The sequence below is a fragment of the Lepus europaeus genome, chromosome 7, assembly GCF_033115175.1.
Source record: "Lepus europaeus isolate LE1 chromosome 7, mLepTim1.pri, whole genome shotgun sequence".
Taxonomy (NCBI): Eukaryota; Metazoa; Chordata; class Mammalia; order Lagomorpha; family Leporidae; genus Lepus; species Lepus europaeus.
The window spans coordinates 5471742-5493948 of record NC_084833.1 but is presented as its reverse complement, the minus strand read 5'-3'; the positions used below and the strand labels follow the sequence as shown (position 1 = coordinate 5493948).

Below are 22207 nucleotides of genomic sequence, written 5' to 3'. Positions count from 1 at the left end.
CGCCACAGCGCCGGCCCCTGGTTCACTCTTGTAATGGCTGCAACAACCGGGGCTGAACCAGGCTGAAGCCAGGGGTTGCAGACTCCCTCTGGGTTTCCCTTGTGGGTGACAGGAACTCAAGTACTTGGAGTCGTCATCTATGTTTTCCCAGGTGCCTCAGCAGGAGGTCGGGAAGATGGGAAGCCAGTTCCTGAGCTCGATGTAGGATGCTGTTGTCCAGAGTGGCCCGAACCCCCTGTGCCACAACGCTGGCCCTGTGCAATTTGTATTTGCCAGTTGTACCTTATAAACCAGGGCAGGGCAGGATTCCAGCGGACATCCTGACCTTGCTGTAGAAGCAGTGCCGCAGCCGTCCTGGGGCTCGACCACAAGGCTCCTGGACACCTCCCGGCACCACAGAGATCGCACCTGTTCGTTTTCTGCAAAACGTGCTGAGCGCATTTGTCATGCTGAGATCCAAAATTGAGTGAAGCCACCGCGGCTCCTCCAGGAGTCTAGACTCTATGGACGTCGGCTAATCGTGTAGGCAGTGTGTAAATGAGCTAGCTGTGCACGTTGTTTTTCAGCTGGGGTTGATTTTGCCTCCCAGGGTACGTCTGGCAGCGATTCCAGGCGTGTTAGGTCGTCCCAAATTCTAGGGGTGTGGGGCGGGGCTGCGGTCGCTGCTGGTGTGAGGTGGGAGAAGCGGGGACACCGCTGAACACCCTACAGTACACAGGACTGCCCAACAGTCGAGAATGAGCCAGCCCAGACGTCAGCGTCAGCCTGCTCTTGGGATCTCCGTTTGCCTGGCTCACCTTGAACCTGGCCTGTCGGCCTTCAGTGTAGAAAGTCTTTGAGTCATGGCTAAAAGTGGTGGGATTTCCTCCTTACTTTTTTATTCCTTTGGTTTCCTACGAGAAACAGACTCACTCAGGCCAGTGCTTCCCTACATCCAAGGCCCAGCCCACAGCTGCCTGTGACTGTGGTTTTGGGGTCTGCACAGCCAGAAGTGATCTTAGCAAATTAGGAAAATCTAGCAGTGGACCTGTGGTACAAAGTACATTTTTGAATATTTATGAGAAATGCTGATAGTTAGGAACAAATGGAGACTTAATTTTTTTTAAAGATTTTATTTATTCATTTGAGATGTAGAGTTACAGATGGAGAAACAGGGAGAAAGGTCTTCCATCTGCTGGTTCACTCCTCCAAATGGCCACAGCACCTGAAGCTGAGCTGATCCGAAGCCAGGAGCCAGGAGCTCCTTCCAGGTCTCCCACGCGGGTGCAGGGGCCCAAGCACTTGGGCCATCGTCCACTGCTTTCCCAGGCCATAAGCAGAGAGGGGGCCCGGAGACTTCATTTCACACTGAGGAGCGGGTGTGTGGCACAGCAGGTTGAGCTGCCCCTTGGGACACCTGTGTCCCATACTGGAGTGCTGGTTTGAGTCCTGGCCACGTTGCTTCTCGTCCAGCTCTTTGCTAATGTGTCCTGGCAAGCAGCAGATGATGGCGAAAGCGCTCGGGCCTCTGCCAGCCATCTTGGGAGACCAGGGTGGAGCTCTGGGCTCCTGGCTTTGGCCTGGCCCAGCCCTAGCTGTTGTAGGCATTTGGGAGTGAACCAGCAGGTGGAAATCTCTCTCTCTTTCTGTGTGTGTGTGTATGTAAGTGTGTGTGTTGCTCTGCCGTTGAAGTAGATGAAACACTGGGTTTAACATTAGGGGTCTTTTTCCTCATAATCTGGTGACAAATGCTCCGTGCCACCGTGGACATCTTCAGTCTCAGAAGTCAGACCCGAGCTGTGAGGTCCTTCTCTGTCTCACGGGCAGAAACACCTCTGCGCACCCCTCGGGCCGGGGGCAGCTGCCCCGGGGGGCGGGGGCGGGGGCGGGGGGCGGGCTGGCGGGCCCAGCGGCATAGCTCTCTCGGCCTCGAGCTTCCTGTGGGAGCCAGGATTTCTGGGTTCCACGTCTCACTGTGTTACTGACCTGATTGTTACAAAAATAGCTGGCTCCTGCAAGCTTAGTTATAGTTTGTAAGAGTACGGCCCTCCGGGGCTGGAGGCCCTGGGGACGTCACGCGGGGAGGGTGGAGTGGCCGTGGCCTGAGCCGCTCGAGGCCCTGCGGGAGCAGCCAGAGCGGTGCGCGTGCAGCAGCGCCAACTCATCGTTCTCGTTTTTGCAGATGGAATTGGCTGCTCTAGAAAAAGTCAAATCCACTTGGATTAAAAACCAAGATGACAGCTTGACGGAGACAGACACTCTGGTACGTACGTCCCAGCTCCCGCTCCTGCTGTTTCAAAGAGCATTTGTGCCTTTATAAATAAAGTTCAGAAAAGACCCTCGGGACCAGCCTGGGCACTTCACCCGAGTCTTCAGGCTTGTGAGTGTCCGTGTTCTTTCTCCTGAAATCCTCACTCGTGGGAGGTAACCCACGCTGGAGCCAGGCTTCTCCCCAGACTGACGAGCCAGAAATGTCCCCTTCTCTCTAACGAGAGCTGATCAGGAGCTGGCTTGGGAATTGTCCCACTTCCCGTCACTGTCACTCACCTCCAAAAGCCATGCGTTTGCCCTTGGGTGTGGCCCAGTGCCACAGCTCCCCAGCCAGTTTCCCACTGACCTGCACCCGGGGGCGTGGCTCTGTGGGGGCCAGGGGTGTGCAGGGGGTGCAGGCTGGGGAGGGGACGCCTGAGCTGGCTTCCTGTGGTCCGGGAAGTCTGTCCAGTGGGACCGGCTGCTGGACACAGATGCTGGCGGGAGGGAAAGAGCCCTGTGCAGGATCCCATCTCGGGGTGCCTGAGCGTGGGCCTCGTAAGATCTCACGGTTGAATGGAGTCTGTCGAATTATTTTTGCCTTATGTTCCCTTTAGTAAATAATGCTACATTACGGTGTTGTATAGAACTTAACATTGGGCTTGACTCTAGATCCAGTTAAAACTTGCTGTGCTAACTTTAGCTCACAGCTCACAGTCACCTGGATGGCTCGGCCGTCACTCACTGCTGCTCCACTGTGGTCCACACTGCATGTGACAGGGTCTGTGCTCGAACTCCGGTCGGGTCCTTCCCTGATTCCCTCAGAGGCTTGGCCAAGTCTCAGGGACTTAATGCTGTGCAGAGAAGCTCCCCCCCCTCCCAAAGAAAAGCCAGCAGACTGTTGTGAAATTCACAGACAGGCAGAGCTAAGCCACGAAGGCGACGTCGGGATGCTTGTTGCCTGTGAGCGGGGAGGGCGTGCGGGACCTCTTGGGGCTGCCGGAGCGTCTGGGGGTTGGTGGCCTCAGAGCGCGTTCTTACCTTAAAGACTCAAGTTCAGATTTTACATCTGTGCACTGACTCTGGAAATTAGTCCCCAGTAAACAACTCAAAACATAAAGAATGGCAGATACAGGGACATGAGCAGGCACACAGCACACGTGGGGAGCAGCATCTTTCAGGGGGCGAGAGCGGGAGAGAGCTGCTGGCCCCGGGGAGCATTCACGGGGAATTAGCTTAGGAGGGCCGGGGCTGGTCCCGAAGGGCCTCTGAGTGCCCACTGGAGCGCGGGGCGGTGCTGTGGCAGCTCCGTGCGTCAGGACAGCCGTGGCCTGCGCAGGGAGGATGGTGAGAAAGGAGGATTGGAAGGGATCTGAGGGGCCGCAGCCCGCAACACCAGCAGCCCATGTGAGTGCTGGTTCGTGTCCCGTCTGCTCTGCTTCCAGTCCAGCTCCCTGCTAATGTGCCTGGGAAAGCAGTGGGCACCGGCCACTCAGGTGGGAGACCTGGAAGAAGCTCTGGCTCCTGGCTCCTGGCTCCTGGCTTCCGTCTGGCCCAGCCCTGGCCATTGCAGCCATTTGGGGAGCCAGCACATGGAAGGGATATCTGTCTACATCTCTCTCGCTCACTCTTGCTCTCGCTCTCTCTGCCATCCAAATAAATAAATCTTTTAGCAAGTTATCTGAGAAAAAGGCAGCAAAGCCTGGACTCAAAAGGTGGGAGAAGGGGTGGATGAGGGTGAGTGTGGAGGATGGGCAGGCAATGGCATCTGGGTGAAGGAGAATGCCACGGTAGGTGCAGGGCCAGGGTGAGAAATGGCGGCGGCAGTCCTCGTGGGCTCCCCAGGCCTCAGGGCCAGTCCTGGGAGGTCTGTCCAGGCCCATCAGGGAGCCAGGGAGGTCGTGGGGGTGCCCTGCCCTCTGCAGCTCGCTCAGCAGTGGACTGTGGCACTGGTGCCCAGCCAGCAGGTGCGCTCGGGGAAGTTTAGCAGCAGCCGTCTCCCCGTGGGGGGAGAGAGGAGCCATGCAATTGTGAGCAGGAGCGAATGGCTGTCCTCACCGTGGTGATGGGGCCTGGCAGTGACCCCTGCCTCCTTCCCCCTGGCAGGAGATCACTGACCAGGATATGTTTGGAGACGTGAGCGCGAGTCTGGTGGTGCCAGAGAAAGTCAAAACGCCCCTGAAGTCCAGCAAGACGGACCTGCAGGGCTCCGCCTCCCCCAGGTACCCCACCCCGGACAGGAGCCGAGGGCCCTCGCACAGGCCCTGCGGTGTGAACACCTCCTCCCCTGCTCCCCGGCAGCAAAGTGGAAGGCGCGCACACGCCCCGGCAGAAGAGGAGCACACCCCTGAAGGAGCGGCAGCTCTCCAAGCCCCTGAGCGAGAGGACCAACAGCTCCGACAGCGAGCGCTCGCCTGACCTGGGCCACAGCACACAGGTACTTCCTGCTCTCCCCTCGGACAGGAGAAATGCTTTGTGAAAGTCTTGAAAGACCCGAACGGGAAAAGTACAGGTACCGGGGGCAGGAGAGAGCACAGGAGCCCACGTCCACCCCCCCCCCCCCCCCCCGCCCTTCACCGCTCCGGAGCGCCCGGCCTGAACCCCTGAGCCGCAGCCTTCGGTGCTGGTGCTGCGGGGCTCGGCCGGGAGGGGGTGGCGAGCCAGCCCGGAGCGGTGTTACTGCGTCGTCCTGAAGGGAAGCTGTGGGAGTGGGCTGGGAGGAGGCCGGGAGGACTGTTCACTGCTCCGGGCGGCCAGGGGCGGGCTGTGGGCCTGTGCGATTCCCTGGCAGACACCGGGGAGGGGGAGTGTGTGTCAGTGTGGCTTCCGGAGTCTGACGCTGGGGTAGAGCTGAACACGCGCGCCCGAGACCAGAGCAGCCCAGGCCTGGGGCGCGGCCTTGTCCTTGGTGTTCGCTGCTCCTCAAACACCCTCGCTCCCTTGGACTGCGGCCCCCGCGCAGCGCTGGCGGCCACTCATCACGTCTCCCCACAGCCCTCGGTGCCACTTCCCTGCGCACCTGCTGCTCTCGTCCCCTCCTGCTGGCCTGGTGCCGATGCCCCTCCTGGGGTGCCCCCCGCGGGCCAGCTGCCGTGACTGCACGCCTGCAGAATCCGTGCGTGCGTCTCTCGGGCCTCCGCTGCTCCCTCCTCCTCCTCTGCCCTCGGGTCGGCCAGCAGGCGGGCCAGTCTCCTCCTCAGCTTCCTGGTATCTGCATGTTCTGACCGCGCCCAGCCGCGCCGCACGCTCCCCGCTGCTGCCTGACACGTGGGTGTCCCTGCAGGTTCCGAGGAAGGTGGTTTACGACCAGCTGAACCAGATCCTGGTGTCCGACGCAGCGCTCCCGGAGAACGTCATCCTGGTGAACACCACCGACTGGCAGGGCCAGGTGAGCGGGCAGCCTGCGGGGCGGGGCTTGCCGCACCAGTGTTGGTGGGGAGCAGGGGCTGAACCGGTCCCTCAGGCCCAGCCCAGGGCCCTGAGCGCCTGTCCTGCCTCTGCTCCTGCCCAGCCGGGGGTCGCAGGCGAGAACTTGCTGTGCCTCAGCGTCCTTACCCTTACGAAGGCAGGAGGAGTCCCCGTCTGGCCGTGTGCCTGTGCCCACACGGGATTCAGAGCAGGGGCGCTCAGAGAGGCGCCAAGTGCTGGGGCCTCCCAGGGGTCCACTGGTTTCCGTGAAGCTGGTCCTGCCCGTTCCGCACTGTGTCCTGGGTCAGACGCTGGTGCTGGGAGCACCTGGAGTGCGGGCTCTGAAGCCTTCCTGTCTGCCCCCGCCTCTGCTCTTTGCCCAGCTGCGGTCTGAGTGACGAGGATGGGGCTCTGTGGCTCAGGCTAGGCCTTGCCTGCCCTCATGGTGCCTGGAGGGGAGCAGCATGGCCTCACCTGTGTCCCTGCCCCTGTCCCCCTCCCCCCCCCCAGTATGTGGCCGAGCTGCTGCAGGATCAGCGGAAGCCTGTTGTGTGCACCTGCTCCACCGTGGAGGTCCAGGCCGTGCTGTCCACCCTGCTCACCCGCATCCAGCGCTAGTAAGGCCCCGGCTTCCCTCTCCTGCCCCTGGGGATCCTCTGACTTCCGAGCAGTGTGAGGATCCACGGGCCGTAGTGCTCAGTGGCCCTGGCGGCCCCTGAGCCAGTCACGAGTCAGTGCCCACCCCAGCACTTGGAGGGGCAGAGGCCCCTACTGTGTGACGGACGCCCACCACCAACCCCACAGCCCCCAGCTCTTCTCATAGGCACTGACTTGCCCCTCCCCTTTTTTAAGGTCGATTTATTTACTTGAAAGAATGACCAAGGGAGATAGGAAGAGCCTCCATCCTCGGGTTTACTCTCCAAACGGCCACAGCAGCCCAGGCTGGGCCAGACTGAAGCCAGGAGTCAGAATTCTATCTGGGTTTCCCACGTGGGTGGCAGGAATACAAATACTTTCTTTAAAAAAAATTATTTATTTGAAAGGCAGAGTTAGAGAAAGAGAGAGAGGGAGGGAGGGAGACGCAGAGAGAGAGATCTTTGATCCTCTGGTTCCCTCCCCAAATGGCCGCAACTGCCGGAGCTCCCTCTGGGTCTCCCACATGAGAACAGGGACCCAAGCACTGGGCCATCTTCCACTGCTTTCCCAGGCACATTAGCAGGGAGCTGGATGGGAAGTGGAGCAGCTTGGGGCCATCTCTGTGGCTCAGGGGGGTAACACCCTGCCCTCAGCACCATCATCCTATAAGGGGCTGTTTCGAGTCCCGGCTGCTCCACTTCTGATCCAGCTCCCTGCTAAAGTGAGCAGCCGGGACTTGCACCAGTGCCCATATGGGATGCTGGCGCTGCAGGCGGCAGCTCAACTTGCTGTGCCATAGTGCCGGCCCCAAGTAGTGCAAGTACTTGAGTCATCATTGGCCACCTCCCAGGCACACTTGTAGGGAGCTGGATGGGAAACAGAGTCGCGGAATGTGAGCCAGCACCTCGGTGTGGGATGCCGCGTCCCAGGCAGCAGCCCCACCCCTGCCACCCGCCAGCCCAGGCCCGCCCTCTTATATCTGCATATTTCTCCTCCTGCAAAAGCCCTACGGCCTCCTGCCCCTCCCCACCTTCTGTTGATTGGTTTGCTGTGTGTAGAGCGGGGGTGGGGGGGTGGGGGGGGTGGGGGGGATGAGGGTTGCCCTGGGCGAGACCCCGGGAGCCCCTACCGCGAACTCCGGTGCAGCTCTGCCCTTCCCCCCAGCTGCAACTGCAACTCCTCCATGCCGCGGCCGGTCAAGGTGGCAGCCGTGGGCGGCCAGAGCTACCTGAGCGCCATTCTCCGCTTCTTTGTCAAGTCCCTGGCCAGCAAGACCTCCGACTGGCTGGGCTACATGCGCTTCCTCATCATTCCCCTCGGTAGTCAGGGCAGGGCCTAGGGCGGGGGCGGGGGCCCGGGCACTCCTGCCACTTCATCCCCAACCCGCTGCCTTTGCTGGCTTGCCGCAGGTTCTCACCCTGTGGCAAAGTACTTGGGCTCCGTGGACAGTAGATACGGCAGTGCCTTCCTCGACTCTGGCTGGAGAGACCTGTTCAGTCGCTCAGAGCCCCCGGTCTCAGGTAGGGAGCAGGGGTGAGGCCTGGCTGAGGGAGAGGCCGAGGGGCCGGCTGCTTCTCTGCTTTGGCCTCTCCCCGGTCCCCTTGCACACTCGTCGTCCAGTAAGTGCTCATTCGGTGGGGGCTGGTTATATGCGGTGTCGGCCTCCGCTCCCACACGTCCAGGGCAAGGAGGGCCGTGGTGGGGGCGGGCGGGCCGTCCAGGGAGGCGTGACAAGCAGCAGCCCTGTGAATGTCGACCGGAAGCGGTGGGCATCAGGGTGAGCCTGGCGGGCCTGGGAAGGAAGCGGTAGGTGGAGTTCTGCCACCCGGCTGGGGTGGGTGTGAGCCAGGGGGCATGAGGCCCCCGGGGAGGGAGGGGCCGTGCTCTGGTTCTGACTCCCTCAGTTCAAAACAAGGGGGTCTTGGAGACCCTTCTCCACCTGAGCGTCCCGGGGGCCTCTGGCGGGAGTGCAGGAGCGGCCCCGGAGAAGGGGCACCGTTTGGCAGCTCTGCCGTGGTTTTTCCGCAGAGCAACTGGACGTGGTGGGGCGCGTGATGCAGTACGTGAACGGGGCAGCGGCGACGCACCACCTGCCGGTGGCCGAGGCCATGCTGACCTGCAGGCACAAGTTGTGAGTTTGGCTTTGGGGGCGTCTTGAAGCAGCTCAGTCTCCTTCGCTTTTCTGTGTTTTCCTCTCGCCCCGTTTGCCTCTGCAAACCCAGCAGGGTGAGCGTGGGCCTCCTCCCTGGGCCTCCCATCTGTACTCGGAGACACGGGTCCCTGTGCCCGCCCTCAGCACAGCAGCGGCCTGTCCTGAGGCCCACATAGGGGAGAGTCGATGGCAGTCAGCTGGGGGCGGGCGGGAGAGGAGCCCCTGCAGACCATGAGCCGCTCGCTCCCCAACTCACCCCCGACCCTCCGCTCCATGTGAGCACTGACCCTGACGCTGCCCGGTCTCTCCGCAGCCCCGACGAGGACTCCTACCAGAAGTTCATTCCCTTCATTGGCGTGAGTACCACCCCGGCCACGCAGCCGTGCGAGACTCACCCACAGCCGTGGCTCCTGGGCCCTGGGGAGGGGGCTTCTGCCGCCAAGGGTGGGGGCCCCGTGATGGCACGCCCTGCACGGGCACACACACACAGTGGCGCAGGGCTGGGGAGGCCCAGGCCTCCTGTCCGGCTGGCCTCTGGGTGTTGTCCTTTTGCGATCCCGGGCTGTCCCAGACCCAGTGCTGCTCTCTTGTGCGCCGCCCCGACCCTGGGGCCTGGCGTCCAGAGCGTGGCTTCTGCAGCCCCCGGGGAGGACGACTCCCTAGCGAAGCCTGGGAACTCGAGTCTGCCTTCCGGCCAGAGGAAGGGGCTCCGGACTCTTCTGTTCAGCCAAGGAGTTTGAAGGGAAAGGCAGAGCCTCTGGCGAGTGTGGTGTTGGTGTGCCGCTGGCAGCGGCTGGGCCGCAGGGAGCGGAGCCGCAGAGCCCTGCCCCGGACCGAAACACATGCTTGTGTTTATAGACACAGTTATCGCCACGTCATCGCTCTCTCGTCTTCTCAGGGATCCTGGAGGGGAGACGGCCTAGCTCCCCGCTCTCCCTGCACACCCGAGGTTCTGTATGTCTTGGGTGAGCTGGCGAGACGTGGCCGTCCCGTCCGCGGTGCAGTCGGTCCCTGCTCACCCCTGCTGTGGGCCTCAAGACCACTGCCCACTGCCCGGCCCGGAAGCCTAACTCCTGTATCACGAAACCTGGGTTGCTGCTCGCTCTGACTTCACAACCAAGATGTGAAAAATAAAATGTGTTTGGAGAAACCAGAGGAGCTCACAGCCCCACAAGATGCCAGGGGAGAGGGGGGAGGGGGTTGCATCCAGGAAGCCCCGCCCGGAGTGGATTCATTCCTCTCCAGAAACCCAAACAAGTGTGCAGAGCATCGGGACAGAATTCCGTGGCCACTGGAGGGCCCCCTCGACCCTCTCCAGGATCCCCTCCAGGGAACCTAATTCCTGAGAATTCTGGGAACGCCAGGAGAGGCCTGGTGTCAGCACCCTCACGTGTTCACTTGGCTCACAGCTCCTGTGCCCACGCTGCGACCCTGGGCCCTGACGGCAGAGCCGTCCTCCTCGCCCCGTGTGGTTTAGAAAGGAGATGAGCACACGGGTGGTTCCTGCGCTCCGGGGCTGGGCGTCTCCCCCCACACACACACTGGAGTGTCACAGGCTCCCCTCGTGGTTTAGAACTGGCGTTCACGGCACCACTGGGGACCTGGGCTGCTCCCGCATTGTGCAGGTGTTAGATGATAGAACGGGGAGCTCGGTGACTGTGCCGGCCTCGATGGGGGCTGACGGCGCTGCTTCCTCCTGCAGGTGGTGAAGGTGGGTCTGGTGGAAGACTCTCCCTCCACTGCCGGTGAGCCCACGCTTCCTTGGCTTCTCTGGGGTGAGGGCGGCACCTCCTGTGGGCCAAGGCTGGCGATGCTGCTGTCAGTTTCTGGAGTCGGAGCCCGAGGAATGTGGCCGCCCTGATCGCGAAGCTGGGGGCAGCAGGGGTGCTGGGAGGAGGGTGAGGCCCAAAAGGAAACAAGGCCGCCCCCAAGACGGGTACCTCCCCGTGCCACTCCTCCAGCCGACGGCATCTGTCCCCTGACAGGTGATGGGGACGATTCACCCGTGGTCAGCCTTACCGTGCCCTCCACGTCACCACCCTCCAGCTCGGGCCTGAGCCGAGACGCCACGGCCACGCCCCCGTCCTCCCCGTCCATGAGCAGCGCCCTGGCTGTCCTGGGGTAAGGCCGCTGCCCGACTCCTTCCTGCTGCACCCTCCATCCCAGGGGTGAGCTCACAGGGCGAGAGTCCACGGCAGAGGCCGGGGCCCAGCTCGGGAAGTGGGTGGGCGGGCACTTCCTGCCCTGTCTGCTCTGCTGCGGGCTTGGGTGAGGCAGCGTTGCGGAGGAGGGCCGGGCACGTGTCTCCTGGCCCCTGTGCTGGCTCTGTCCACCGTGTGGTGGGGGAGAAAGGGCCGCCTCACAGGACTCAGCCTAGACAGGAGCCTGAGTGCGCCGTCCCGGCACGGCCGCGCTGCCCCTTCCTGTCTGCTGGGGAGGCCGGAAGCGCCGTGGCGCAGGAGCTGGGAGGGAGCCTGGAGCTAAAGGGACGGGGGTGTGGCTCTGCAGTCACAGGCTGTGATGAAGGGCAAGCGATTTAAAGTTTAGGTCAGGTGGGCCGGGAGTGGCTTTCCCACTGAGGCCTGCGTGGGGGGAGAGAGGTTCCCCACGGCTTGGAAGTGAGGCAGGGGGGCCACAGCCGGGAGCAGGAAGGAGTGAGTGCCTCCTACCCCCCCCCCCCCCGCCTCCTTCCTCTCTGGGTAGCAGCAGAGTGGGAGGCCTTGTCCGGCTTTTCCAGGGGCCCCCGTGAGCGGCTCACAGCCCCTGGCCAGGGTCCTCCCTGCCCCCACCCCCCCCCCGCGCGTGGGCTCTCACTGCTGGACAGGCCCTGTGGGAGGGGGGGACGCCCCTCCGCCCCGCCGACCTCCTTCCCATCCCACCTCAGCTTGTTTTTCTAATGGAAGCAGAGAGGGGCAAGTCAGATGACTGGCGGAGCTTCTGTACCTATTGTGTCTGACGCCTCCTTTCAAGAAACAGCAGCCCTTTCTCCCCCGGCAGCTAAAATTATCCCTGAGCTGACAGCGCCGTACATAAGAGACAGCGCAGGTCACCCCGGGCCCCCGCCCGCTGCCTCGCTCCAGCCCTGCCCTCAATTGGGCGCAGGCTTTGTGTGCCCGTGTGCGCCTGGCGTGGTCTCCTGTGGTCCCCTTGCAGTAATCGGCCCTTCGTCTGCTCCTGGCTCCGTCCTCCGCCTGCCGCTGCGTCCCGGCCGAGCTGACTCCAAGACGGCGGAGAACACAGAGCCGCCGGCTGGCCTCCTCCGGGGCTCAGCCCCTGCTGCCCCTGGCGGGCCCTTGGTGCTGGGCCCTGGGGGCAGAGCCACCCTCTCCCTCTCCTCTCCCTCCCCAGGAGCCCCAGCAGCCCGTACGGGGATGTGATTGGCCTCCAGGTGGACTACTGGCTGGGCCACCCCGGGGAGCGCAGGCGGGAGGGCGACAAGAGGGACGCCAGCTCCAAGAACACCCTCAAGAGCGTCTTCCGCTCGGTGCAGGTTTCCCGCCTGCCCCACGGCGGGGAGGCCCAGCTCTCTGGCACTATGGCAATGACCGTGGTCACCAAAGAGAAGAACAAGAAAGGTGAGTGCGGCCGCAGCTGGGGCGGGACAGAGCCGCCAGGCCTCCTTTCCCTCTGAGTCTGAGACAGCCTGCTTCTGGAACCAGCACGCCCCCCGCAGCCGGCCTGGGCCCCCCCGGGGGACAAAGCCGTTCCCGTCGGGCAGGCAGCTGAGGCCCCAGCAAGGCGCTGAGCGTCAGCACCCCAGGCACGGTGATGAGGCCGCTGGCCGCTGCCCAGTGCCGTGGGGACAGACTACAGGCCCGGGGGACGGCTCCGCACCACAGCCACGGTCGCCACGACCCCACAGAGTCTGGGAGGCCGCTCCAAAAGGGCTTCATGAACAACAGGACACAGTGTGGCTTTTCCTCTTTAATCTTCAGTTTGTTTATTTGAAAGGCAGAGAGAAACAGACATCTGTTGGTTCACTCCCCAAATGCCGAAGGCAGGAGCCAGGAGCTCAGCGCAGGTCTCCTGGGGGGTGCAGGAGCCTGAGCACGTGGGCCACCATCCGCTGCCTCCCCAGGGGCTCAGCAGGGAGCTGGGGCGGAAGCAGAGGAGGCGCTGCAACGTGGATGCCGGTATCCCAGGCAGCGTCTCAGCCGCCGCACCAGACGCTGCCCCCAAGTGCCTATTGAGAACACAGCCCCTTCCGGATGAAGGGAGCAGCTTAGGGCCCTGGAGGCAGAGTCGGAGGGTGGTCCTGGTCCTGTGCTCGGGGCAGCGAGGCAGGAGTCCCCTCAGCCCGGCCGATGCTCAGCCAGTCCTTGCCGCTGTTGGCCAGCTGGGCGCCTGCAGCTGACCCCAGGCCCTGCCTGCTGGGGGTCCCCTGTGGCCCTCCCAGCAGCTGGGGCTGTGGCTCAGACTTGAGGAGGGGCCGTCCACTCAGCAGTGCCCTCCCTATCCTGGAGCGGAGCCAAGTGGTGTGGGGAGCCCTCCCCGCACCCAGGGCAGGCTTAGTATGAGGACGTGCCGCGTGGGCCCCCCAGCCACACACGCCCAGACAGGGAGGCAGGCCTGCCCCGAGGCCATCTAGAACATTCTGCTGGAAGGGACATGAGAAACCATCTAGCCCCCGTCCTCTCTGTACAGATGAAGACACTAAGCCCCAGGCAGGGGAGCGGGATCTTAGCCAAAGCCACCCGGGGACCTGCAGGCCCTGCCCCACGGTCTGGAGCCGGGAGCCAGGGACCGCTGGGAAAGGGCTGGCGTTTCGCAGCAGGAAGAAGGGAGCGTGGGGCCGGGAGCAGGGTGGCGGCTGCAGGGCCGTCACGGAGGTCGTGCCTGCTTGCTCCGCAGTTCCCACCATCTTCCTGAGCAAGAAGCCCCGGGAAAAGGAGGTGGACTCCAAGAGCCAGGTCATCGAGGGCATCAGCCGGCTCATCTGCTCTGCCAAGCAGCAGCAGACCGTGCTGAGAGGTGCGGGGCGGGGCGGCGCCCGGGCCGGGCAGGGGTGCTGCGGCAGCCCGGTCACCCTCCGCTCCCTGTCCCCTCAGTGTCCATCGACGGCGTGGAGTGGAGTGACATCAAGTTCTTCCAGCTGGCGGCCCAGTGGCCCACTCACGTCAAGCACTTCCCCGTGGGGCTCTTTAGTGGCAGCAAGGCCACCTGAGGCCTGTGTCCCGGCCACACCCCCTCTGGCACTGCCACCGAGACGCTGCCTCCCCTCCACTGCCCAGCCCGCCCCCGGCCGCGCCTCCCCCCCCCCCCCTCCCCTCCCCTCCCCTCCCCCCCCCCCCTCTCTCCTCCCTGTCTCCTGGTGCCCATGGTCCCTGGAGTCAGGTCCTCCGGGCTGTCCTTCCCAGGACTTGCCACTCTCCCCGCTGTGGCACCAGCTCCCGTCCTGGGAGCAGTAAACCTGGAACCCTGGTCCACAGCGGAGAGCCCACCCCTCACCCCCCACCACCGCCAGGATCTGGTTTCCCGTGGCCACGGTGGCTTGGCTGCACCTGTGCCTGCAGGACCCCCTCTGCGCTCACAGGGGCAGGAAGCACTGCCTGCAGCCGGGGGCATGGGTCTGGGGTGGGGGGCCTGCCCGGTCCCCCCGTACACGACTTCCCAGCAGCCCCTGCCCCTGTGGGTGTCCTGAGCGTTTCTTGGGTTCTCTGCACGGCCGAGTCTCGGGGTCGTTCCGTGGGGCCACCCTGAGCACCGGCTGTGGCTGCTTCCTCCCTCTCCCCTCCCCTCCCCCAGCACAGCTCTGCCTGGATCAGAGATGGAGGTGGACCCCTACCAGTACGTGACCTGCCAGCCAGCCCGGCCCCCTTCCTGCCCCCCACCGCGTCTCCCTCCAGCAGGCTCCTTCCCTCCCTTTGGCCACAGACCAGGGGCGCAGCCCCTCCTCGGCCTCCGGAGAGGCCAAGGACACCGGCCAGGTCCCGGCCCGGCTCCGTGGCTGTGGGCCTCCAGGGCTTCCTGTTGCCCCCTCGCCCCTCCTAGAACTAGGTTTTGAAAGTGCTTTCCTCGTCCTCGCGCCTCCCCAGGCGCCTCCAGCCGCCTCCGGGCTCAGCCCCGCTGAGCGTCTCTGGGCGAGAGGGGGGTGCGGGAAGATGGGGTTGAAGCTGGGTTTTTCATTCAATAAACTGGTGATTTCTTACCACCTGCGCTAGGCCTCTGTGCCCCTCGCTGTGTCACAGGAGCGGCCCAGCGCACCCTCTGCTCCTCTGCCACGCGACCTCACGCCACCCAGAATTAGCCGGGAACGCGCCATGAGGGCACACGCCCCTTTCCTCTGTGGACAGAGGCCAGAGGCTCTGAGGCAGGGGCGCGCGCAGGGCAGCCCCCCTCTTCTGGTTGGAGCCTGGTGGGGGTTTGCCTTGTCCACCTGGGAAGCCGAGGAAGGGCTGTGCAGGTGGAGGGGGCGGCTGGGGGTCGTTGAGTGCATTTTCCTGCCCGACACTCACCGTGGAGATGGAAAACAGCTGTGGCCTGGGTGCCCCCTGCAGCCGTGTCCGGGGCGAAGGCCTGGCGGGGCAGAGCTGGGCGTCCTTGCCCTGCGGGCGGCCAAGTAGGGAAGCTGTCGCTGGCCTAGCAGAGAGGCTGTGGCCTCCCTGAGCCTGAAAGATGGGAGTGATGGCCGCCACCCAGGGGGAGAAGCCAGCACAGTGGCAGAAGTGGCCCAGAAAGAACCAGGGCTACCCGTGCGTGAGTGGCACTGAGCAAGGGTCCCTGGGGCCACCAGTGAGCAGGGCGCCGGGCAGAGGGAGGAGCCGGGGAGGCCGGGAGCTGCGGGCCCTCACAGGGTCTGGAAGCAACAGCACAGGTGGGCGGGGAGTCGGGGGTGCAGGTGAGGAGGAGCCAGGTCTCAGCGCCTGCCTCTCCTCACCTCCACCTGCCAGGCTGGCTCTGCCCGTCTCCCACTCCCTTCGGGCATTTCCCACAGTGCCAAGGTCACCGGGGACCTGGGCTGCCCAGACCCTCCTTCCTGGCCTCCCTTCTGGCCCCTGCAGGACCCAGGGCCTGGTGCCTGCGTCACCAAACCTGTCCTCGTGGTGTGAACCAGACCCCCCAGTCCTCTGCCACCCAGGCTGATGACTTTGAACCCCCCAGCCCTGTGCTCCTCCTGCCCGGCGCCCGATCCTCTGCAGGCCCCACAGCCTCTCCCTTCCAGAGCGTCTGGACCCAGTGGCCCGGCGCCCTGTTCTGCCGTGACTCTTACCCGCTGGCTGTGGTGTCCGCCCCATTCTGCGTCCACCCTGTTCTTCCTGTGTTTCTGTCCACACCGCAGCCAGAGCGCGAGGCCAAATGCAGATCGTGTTAGATCACTGACCCAAACTGTCCAGTGGTTTCCCGATCCCTGGGAGCATTAACCCACACCCTCGAGCTAAGCTTCACGGTCCGCCTGGACTGACCTCCCAGCGCCTGCCTCATCCCACTCCTCCCCCTCTTCCCCTCCCCCGCTGGCTCTGCGACACACCAGGCACATCCTGCCTCCGGGCCTTTGCATCAGCCGGTCAGCCTGCTCTCCCCACCCCTGCCCTCATTCAAGGCCAGGCCTGGACTCGCCTCTCTGACCCTCTTCTGCCTGTCCTCGGCACTTGGCATTTAATCACTCATTGTTTGCCTCGCACTAAAATGTAAGATCCAAGAAAAGGAACGCCCCGCCCCCACTACATCCTTGGCGCCCAGGGTTCCGCTTGGCCCGTTGTGCGCAGCGGGTACGTGCTGACAGGCTGCTGGAAGGCGGTCCCTAAACCGGATGTGCCACTCAAAGCGCTGTCACCACGCCTCAGCCGGAGGCCACCTGCCTTTCCTCACAGGCCCCGGAATGATAGGATAGAGTGGCCGAGGGCTGTGTGGCAGTGGCTTCCAGGACCCCAGGCGCAAGGCAGCTCGGGAAGGTTCTGACTTGGGCCTTGACACGGCTCTGCACAGTCCCTGAGAGCCAAGCCCAGACCAGGGCAGAACTGTCCCCAGGGCCACCAGAGGCTTTCTTAAGGCCCAGGGCTGGCATGTGGTGCAGAAGGCGGAGGGACAGTATTTTATCTGCACATCAACTTAAGACTGCCTTTTTTTTTTTTAAGGTTTATTTATTTGAAAGATAAAGAGCTTCCATCTGCTGGTTCACTCTCCAAATGGCCACAATAGCCAGGGCCGCATCAGGCCAAAGCCAGACCCATTCAAGTCTCCAGTGTGGGTGCAGGGGCCCAAGCATTTGGACCATCTGCTGTGGCTTCCCCATTAGCAGGGAGCTGGATTGGAAGTGGAGCAGCCGGGACTCGAACCAGCGCCCATGTGGAAGACAGTGTCTCAGGCGGTGACTGAACCCACTGAACCATAATGCTAACCGCTGAACTGCTTTGTCTTTTTACCTTCAGTAGCTGCTGCTTTTTTTTTTTGACAGGCAGAGTTAGACAGACAGTGAGAGAGAGAGAGACAGAGAGAGAGACAGAGAGAAAGGTCTTCCTTTCCGTTGGTTCACCCCCCAAATGGCTGCCATGGCCTGCGTGCTGTGCCAACCCGAAGCCAGGAGCCAGGTGCTTCTGCTGGTCTCCCATGGGGTGCAGGGCCCAAGCACTTGGGCCATCCTCCACTGCACTCCCTGGCCACAGCAGAGAGCTGGCCTGGAAGAGGGGCAACCGGGACAGAATCCGGCACCCCGACCGGGACTAGAACCTGGGGTGCTGTCGCCGCAGGCGGAGGATTAGCCTAGTGAGCCGCGGCGCCGGCCTAGCTTCTTGGCTTTGACGTAGCTGTGTGCCCATCCCCCAGTGTGGTCTCGGTGGCGTGTCACGTTGGTCACCGCTGAGGAGTCAGCAGTGAGGCATCGCTGTTACCTGGAGTCCGCGCTGCACACAGGTTGCCTTCGGCCCCCGCCCCTTTCGCCTCCCAGAATCCCATTCAGGATGCTCGCAGATTTCCTGTCTCTTACCTGTGTGTGTGTGGCAGAGATAGGGAGAGGGGGCGCCCATCCGTTAGTTCGCTCCCTGGGTGCCCGCAATGGCTGAGGCTTCGCCAGCCTGAAGTTGGAGCTGGGAACTCGGTCCAGGTCTCCTGTGGGGGGGCAGGACCCCAGCTCCTGGAGCCATCACCACTGCCCCCCACCCCCAGGATCTGCATAGTGGGAAGGCAGAACCAAACCGAGACGCAAACCCCGGCATTCCTGCGTGGGACGAGGGGTCTTCACCACCAGGGCCCACGCCGCCATCGCACCGGCATTCACTTCCCGCCGGGTTAATTCCCACGCTAGGCGCTGCTGGTACGCCGGTGGCACGGCAGCTAGAAGGTCAGCACGGAGCCAGGCGCCAGCGGGAGAGTTGCAGAGGAGCACGGGCGAGGGGCTGCGCAGGTGGATGCTCTGGGCGCAGGAAGCAGCGAGCCACACACGAGAGGGAGCCGAAGCACTCTGGGACCACGCGTGGCTCAGTGTGGCTGAAAAGGCCCCGAGGCCCTTGTGGCCACGGTTGCCGCCGCCGTGTGCGGAGGAAGGGCCGTGCACTTCGTGCTGCGAAACAGGGGCCGGAAAAGGGCTTCAGGCCGAGAGCGAGGGTGGAATTCAGGCAGCTGGCTCTGCTATGACACGGGCAGGACACGGGCCTGGCCCTCAACCCGGGAGGTGAGCAGGAATGAGCACACATGAGCGATGAGCACAAGGATCCAGGGGAGGGCAGAGAAGTGGGCAGACCCCAAGGGCTAAGTAAGACACAGGTTTGGCAGGTTACAAATGGGACTGCAAGAGGCAGGTGGGCAAGCGCTGTGGCGTAGCAGGCAAAGCCCCCACCTGCAACACCAGCATCCCACAGGGGCGCCAGTCCGAGTCCCGGCCGCTCCACTTCCAGTCCAGCTCCCTGCAATGCTACTGCACTTGGGGAGGCAGCGGAAGATGGCCCAGTGCTTGGACCCCTGCCATCCAGGAGACTCAAATGGAGCTCCAGGCTCCTGGCTCCCCCTGGCCCAGCCAGGGCCATGGTGGCCATTTGGGGAGTGAACCAGCGGATGAATGGAAGATTGCCCTGTCTCTCCCTCTCTGCAACTCCAGTAAATAAATCCTTTTTAAAAGGTGGAGGGGGCGTTGAGGACAGGGACTGGCCAGCAGCCCTGCGAGGCGGGCAGGTGGTGGGGCGTTCTGCGGGAGATTTGGATAGGGGATGGCAGGCCGGGTGAGGACAGGGGGTGTGTGTTCTGCTCCAACTTGGAGGTGACCGTCTGGGTGTGCACGGGGCTCAGACGAGGGGTGAGCGTGGGGCTTCCTCTGGAGGTGGGAGAGCCAGCCCAGAGCAGGGCTGACCTCCCTCCTGACCCCGTGGGCACCTGCTGCGCCTCTGCTGGTTGCGCTTTCTCTCCGGCCACCCTGTGTGTCCTCCCCACCTCCCCCTCCCCAGCACAGGGTCTGTCCGCCAGCCTGGCTAGGAACAGTGTCTGTTAGGCACGAGGCGAGCTGCCGAGACCCCACACCATTTATTCGGTTCTCCTGGTGACCAGCAAGGTGGGTTTTGAGAAACCCTTTGTACAGACGGGCAAACAGATGAAGTGACTGCACGTGCCTAGAGAGCTCGCCGCTGGCAAACGGGCAAGGCTGGCTTTGAATCCCCGAGGCCTGAGCAGGACGAGGGACCCTGCAGCCGGGCTGGGACATGGCAGGGAGGGAGGCTGCGGCTTCGCCATGCAGCTGCTGGGTCAGTGACAGAGAGCCGCCCTGCGTGGACGCTGTGCAGACTTGGTGTGTGCCCCGGCGGCAGGAAGAGTGGCCGTCGCGGGTGTCCTCAGGAAGGGGGAAGTCGTGGCCTTGGAGGAGCTGCCAGCCTTGTGGGAGAGCAGCTGCCACTTGGGGGGGTGGGGGTGAGACCCTCGGAGAAAGCGCCCCCACACACCGCAGAGGAGGGAGTGGAAGAGAGCGGGTCCCGGGGGCAGGTGCTTCTGAGAACCAGAGCAGAGGCGGTTTTCCGGGAGCGAGAACATCTCCCCCGGTTGGGGCGGGGGTGGGGCTGCCCTTATTCTCCACTCAGCACCCATCGGCAGCCTGGCAGGGGCCCAGAAGAGCGGGCGCAGCAACAGTCCCTCCCCTTGGGAGACAAGGCACAGAGTGATCCTCAGAGACAAAAAAAAAAAGCCAGGGCCTGAAAAGGAGGAGCACTTGCAAGGTCAAGTCCAGGAGCGAGATAAGAGCCGGGGGAGGGCAGCCTCCCCAGCCCGGGGCACACGCGGTGCAAAGCAGGGCCTGCGGCCTGCGGGAGAGTGAGGAGCCGCCAGAGCCCACCCGGAGACTGGAGCTCCCTCTGTTCACCTTGCCTCGGGCTGGGCCGGCCTCGGGCTCCAGGTGGTGACTGTGTAGAGAGAGAGAGACCTTTCTCTCTGGCTCTCCGTGTCCTCGGCTGTAACACAGAGTTCGGAGCAGCAGCTGTCAACGCAGGCGCCCGGGCAGACAGTGCCGGGACGCACCCTGGCTGGCACCAGCAGATCTCACAAACCTCACTAAGCGCAAAGGCACCCTGGGCTGCAGAGGCCACTTCCTCCGGCCAGCGGGTGGAGAGTGCGGTCCTGTCGGATGGGTCGCTGCACACGGTGGCTTCTGCGAGATGGGGCCAGTGTGAGGGCTGAGGGACGGCAGACCCCAAATGCAGAAGACCTCAGCCATTCGGGCCCCAACCTTGGGGCGAGCCGAGCTGCTGACAGCGGCCAGGATGGAGTCGGGCTCAGCACTGAGGCAGTGACAGAGGCAGGGGACGTGAGAAGCTGGCGACAGCAGGTGCTTCCGGGGAGGGGAGCCCGAAGCCCGGGACAGTGCTCAGGGAGAGAGCTACACCTCCTTGCAGCGTTTTAAGAGACGGATTTATTTGAAAGGCAAACTTGCAGAGGAGAGAGGAAGAAAGCTCTTCCAACGCCCGGTTCACTCCCAGTGGCCGTGACAGCCAGGACCCTGGAACTCCATGGGGAGGAGGGGTCTCCACGTGGGTGGCGCCTGCTGCTGCTTGCCTGGAGGGTTAGCAGGGAGCTGGATCAGTACGGGAGCAGCCGGGCTGGGACTGAAGCTCACAGGGGATGCCCGCTTTGTGCAGTGGCACAGCCCAAGGCCTCCAGAGGGTGCCTGCAGCCACGGATAGTGTCAAACCCTGTCTGTATGTTTCCCCTGTGCATACATTCCTATAACAAAGTTAATTTCTTTTTTGAAATTTATTTGAGAGGCAGAGGGAGAGAGAGAGAGAGAGAGGTCTTCCATCCACTGGTTCACTCCCGAAGTGGCTGCAACAGCTGGAGCTGCACCAATTCGAAGCCAGGAGCCAAGAGCCAGGAGCTTCCTCCGGGTCTCCCACGTGGGTGCAGGGGCCCAAGCACTTGGCCAACTGCTTCCCCAGGTGCATTAGCTGGGAGCTGAATCGGAAGTGGAGCAGCCGGGACTCAAACTGGCGCTCACACAGGACGCTGGCGCTGCAGGCAGCTGGTTAACTCCGTGCGCCACAGTGCCGGCCCCTAAAGTTTAATTTCTAAATTAGGCACAGTAAGGGGTTTAACCGCAGCCAGAGGAAATATAACACTCTAGTGTGTAAGTTATTTGAAACTTATGAGCTGTTTATTTCTAGGATTTTCTGCTCAGGAGCTTTGGGCTGCAGCTGACTTGCAGGTCACTGAAGCCTTGGGAAACAAAACCTCGGGAAAGCAGGGGCTGCCCTGTCTCCAGGCCGCAGGCCCGGGCTGGGGGTGTGGGCACGACCCGGGCCCGGCTGGCCAAGCTGCAGCGGCACCGCCTGGCTGGTGGCAAGCTCTCTGAGGGAGCACCCGCCGTGCTGGGCTCACTCCCTGGCCCGGTCCCGGGGCCCCCTGCAGCGTGGCAGGGCCCAAGCAGGCCCCCCCATCTACAGAGAGGGGTCAGGATGGGGAGGGGTCAGGCCAGCCAGAGAGAGCACAGTCGTCACCTCCAAGTGCCTCCATTGGCTAAAAGGAGCCGAGTGCTTCCCAACACAGAGCTGCAGCTGTAAGGGCTGGGTGGGGCGGCCGAGGGAGACCTTCCTGCCCCTGGTATCCCGGGGAATGGGAGCCCCTAAATCCTGAGGACACCCCAGACCCCTGGCGCGCAGCCTCGGTCCCTTGGGATGGCCATCCTGCTGTCACCCGCCTCGTCCCACCTCCTAGAAGCAGTGGCAGCAGGGGCGGTGGACACCGACCCAGGGTTGGTTTTTCGAGGGGCAGAGAGCTCCCATCTGCCGGTTCTCTCCCCAAACGCTCACAAGGGGCCAGAGCTCAGCCCAGTGGCAGGAACCCACCCTGGGCCGTGGCCACTGCCTCCCAGGGCCTGCACTAGTGGGGAGCAGGAGGCGGACATCCAATGGAAGGACGCCTGGACACTAACCGCCAGGCTAACCACCCCTCCCCCTGCTATGAATGGACGCTGCTGCGCCCCCCGCCCCCGTCACCCTGGGAGTGACAAGACGATCCCGGCCTCCACAGCCGCAGCACGTGCTGTGGTGCACACGCCCCAGCAGGGACGTGGTCAGCCCCAGAGCAGCCCAGCGCACCGACACACCCCCCGAAGCGCCCACCGCCCCACGAAGGGGGCTCTGCGTCCTGGGGGCCCGGCCTCCCGCCGTCCTCGCTGGCCGCGGCGCGGGGCGCGTTCGGGCTCACGGCCCCCGGAGCAGGTCCACGCCTGGCCGAGGACCTCGCGGGCGGCCCCGGCGGACGACGGCGCCCCGGGCGAGGCCCCGCCCCGCCCCGCGCAAGGCCACGCCCTCCCGCCCCGCCCGGGCGAAGCCACGCCCATACCGCCCCCGCCCCCGGCGAAGCCCCGCCCCGCCC

The 22207-nt window shown here is 63.7% G+C and overlaps 1 protein-coding gene across 2 annotated transcripts in view; it reads left to right on the top strand.

Annotated features, from left to right (window-relative positions):
* PACS1 (phosphofurin acidic cluster sorting protein 1) overlaps positions 1-14573 on the top strand; it is a 180936-nt gene extending 166363 nt beyond the window's left edge. The window contains exons 11-24 of one of the 2 annotated variants that reach the window (XM_062195801.1): positions 2162-2242; positions 4336-4451; positions 4531-4666; positions 5513-5617; positions 6148-6254; positions 7438-7592; positions 7683-7793; positions 8302-8404; positions 8739-8781; positions 10128-10170; positions 10411-10546; positions 11774-12000; positions 13277-13396; positions 13474-14573. In XM_062195801.1, the coding sequence (XP_062051785.1) occupies positions 2162-2242; positions 4336-4451; positions 4531-4666; positions 5513-5617; positions 6148-6254; positions 7438-7592; positions 7683-7793; positions 8302-8404; positions 8739-8781; positions 10128-10170; positions 10411-10546; positions 11774-12000; positions 13277-13396; positions 13474-13589 (1599 nt within the window). In that variant the 3' untranslated portion in view covers positions 13590-14573. The remainder of the gene's footprint in view (positions 1-2161; positions 2243-4335; positions 4452-4530; positions 4667-5512; positions 5618-6147; positions 6255-7437; positions 7593-7682; positions 7794-8301; positions 8405-8738; positions 8782-10127; positions 10171-10410; positions 10547-11773; positions 12001-13276; positions 13397-13473) is intronic. The other variant, XM_062195802.1, reaches the window with a different exon arrangement.
* The last annotated feature ends 7634 nt before the right edge of the window (positions 14574-22207 follow it).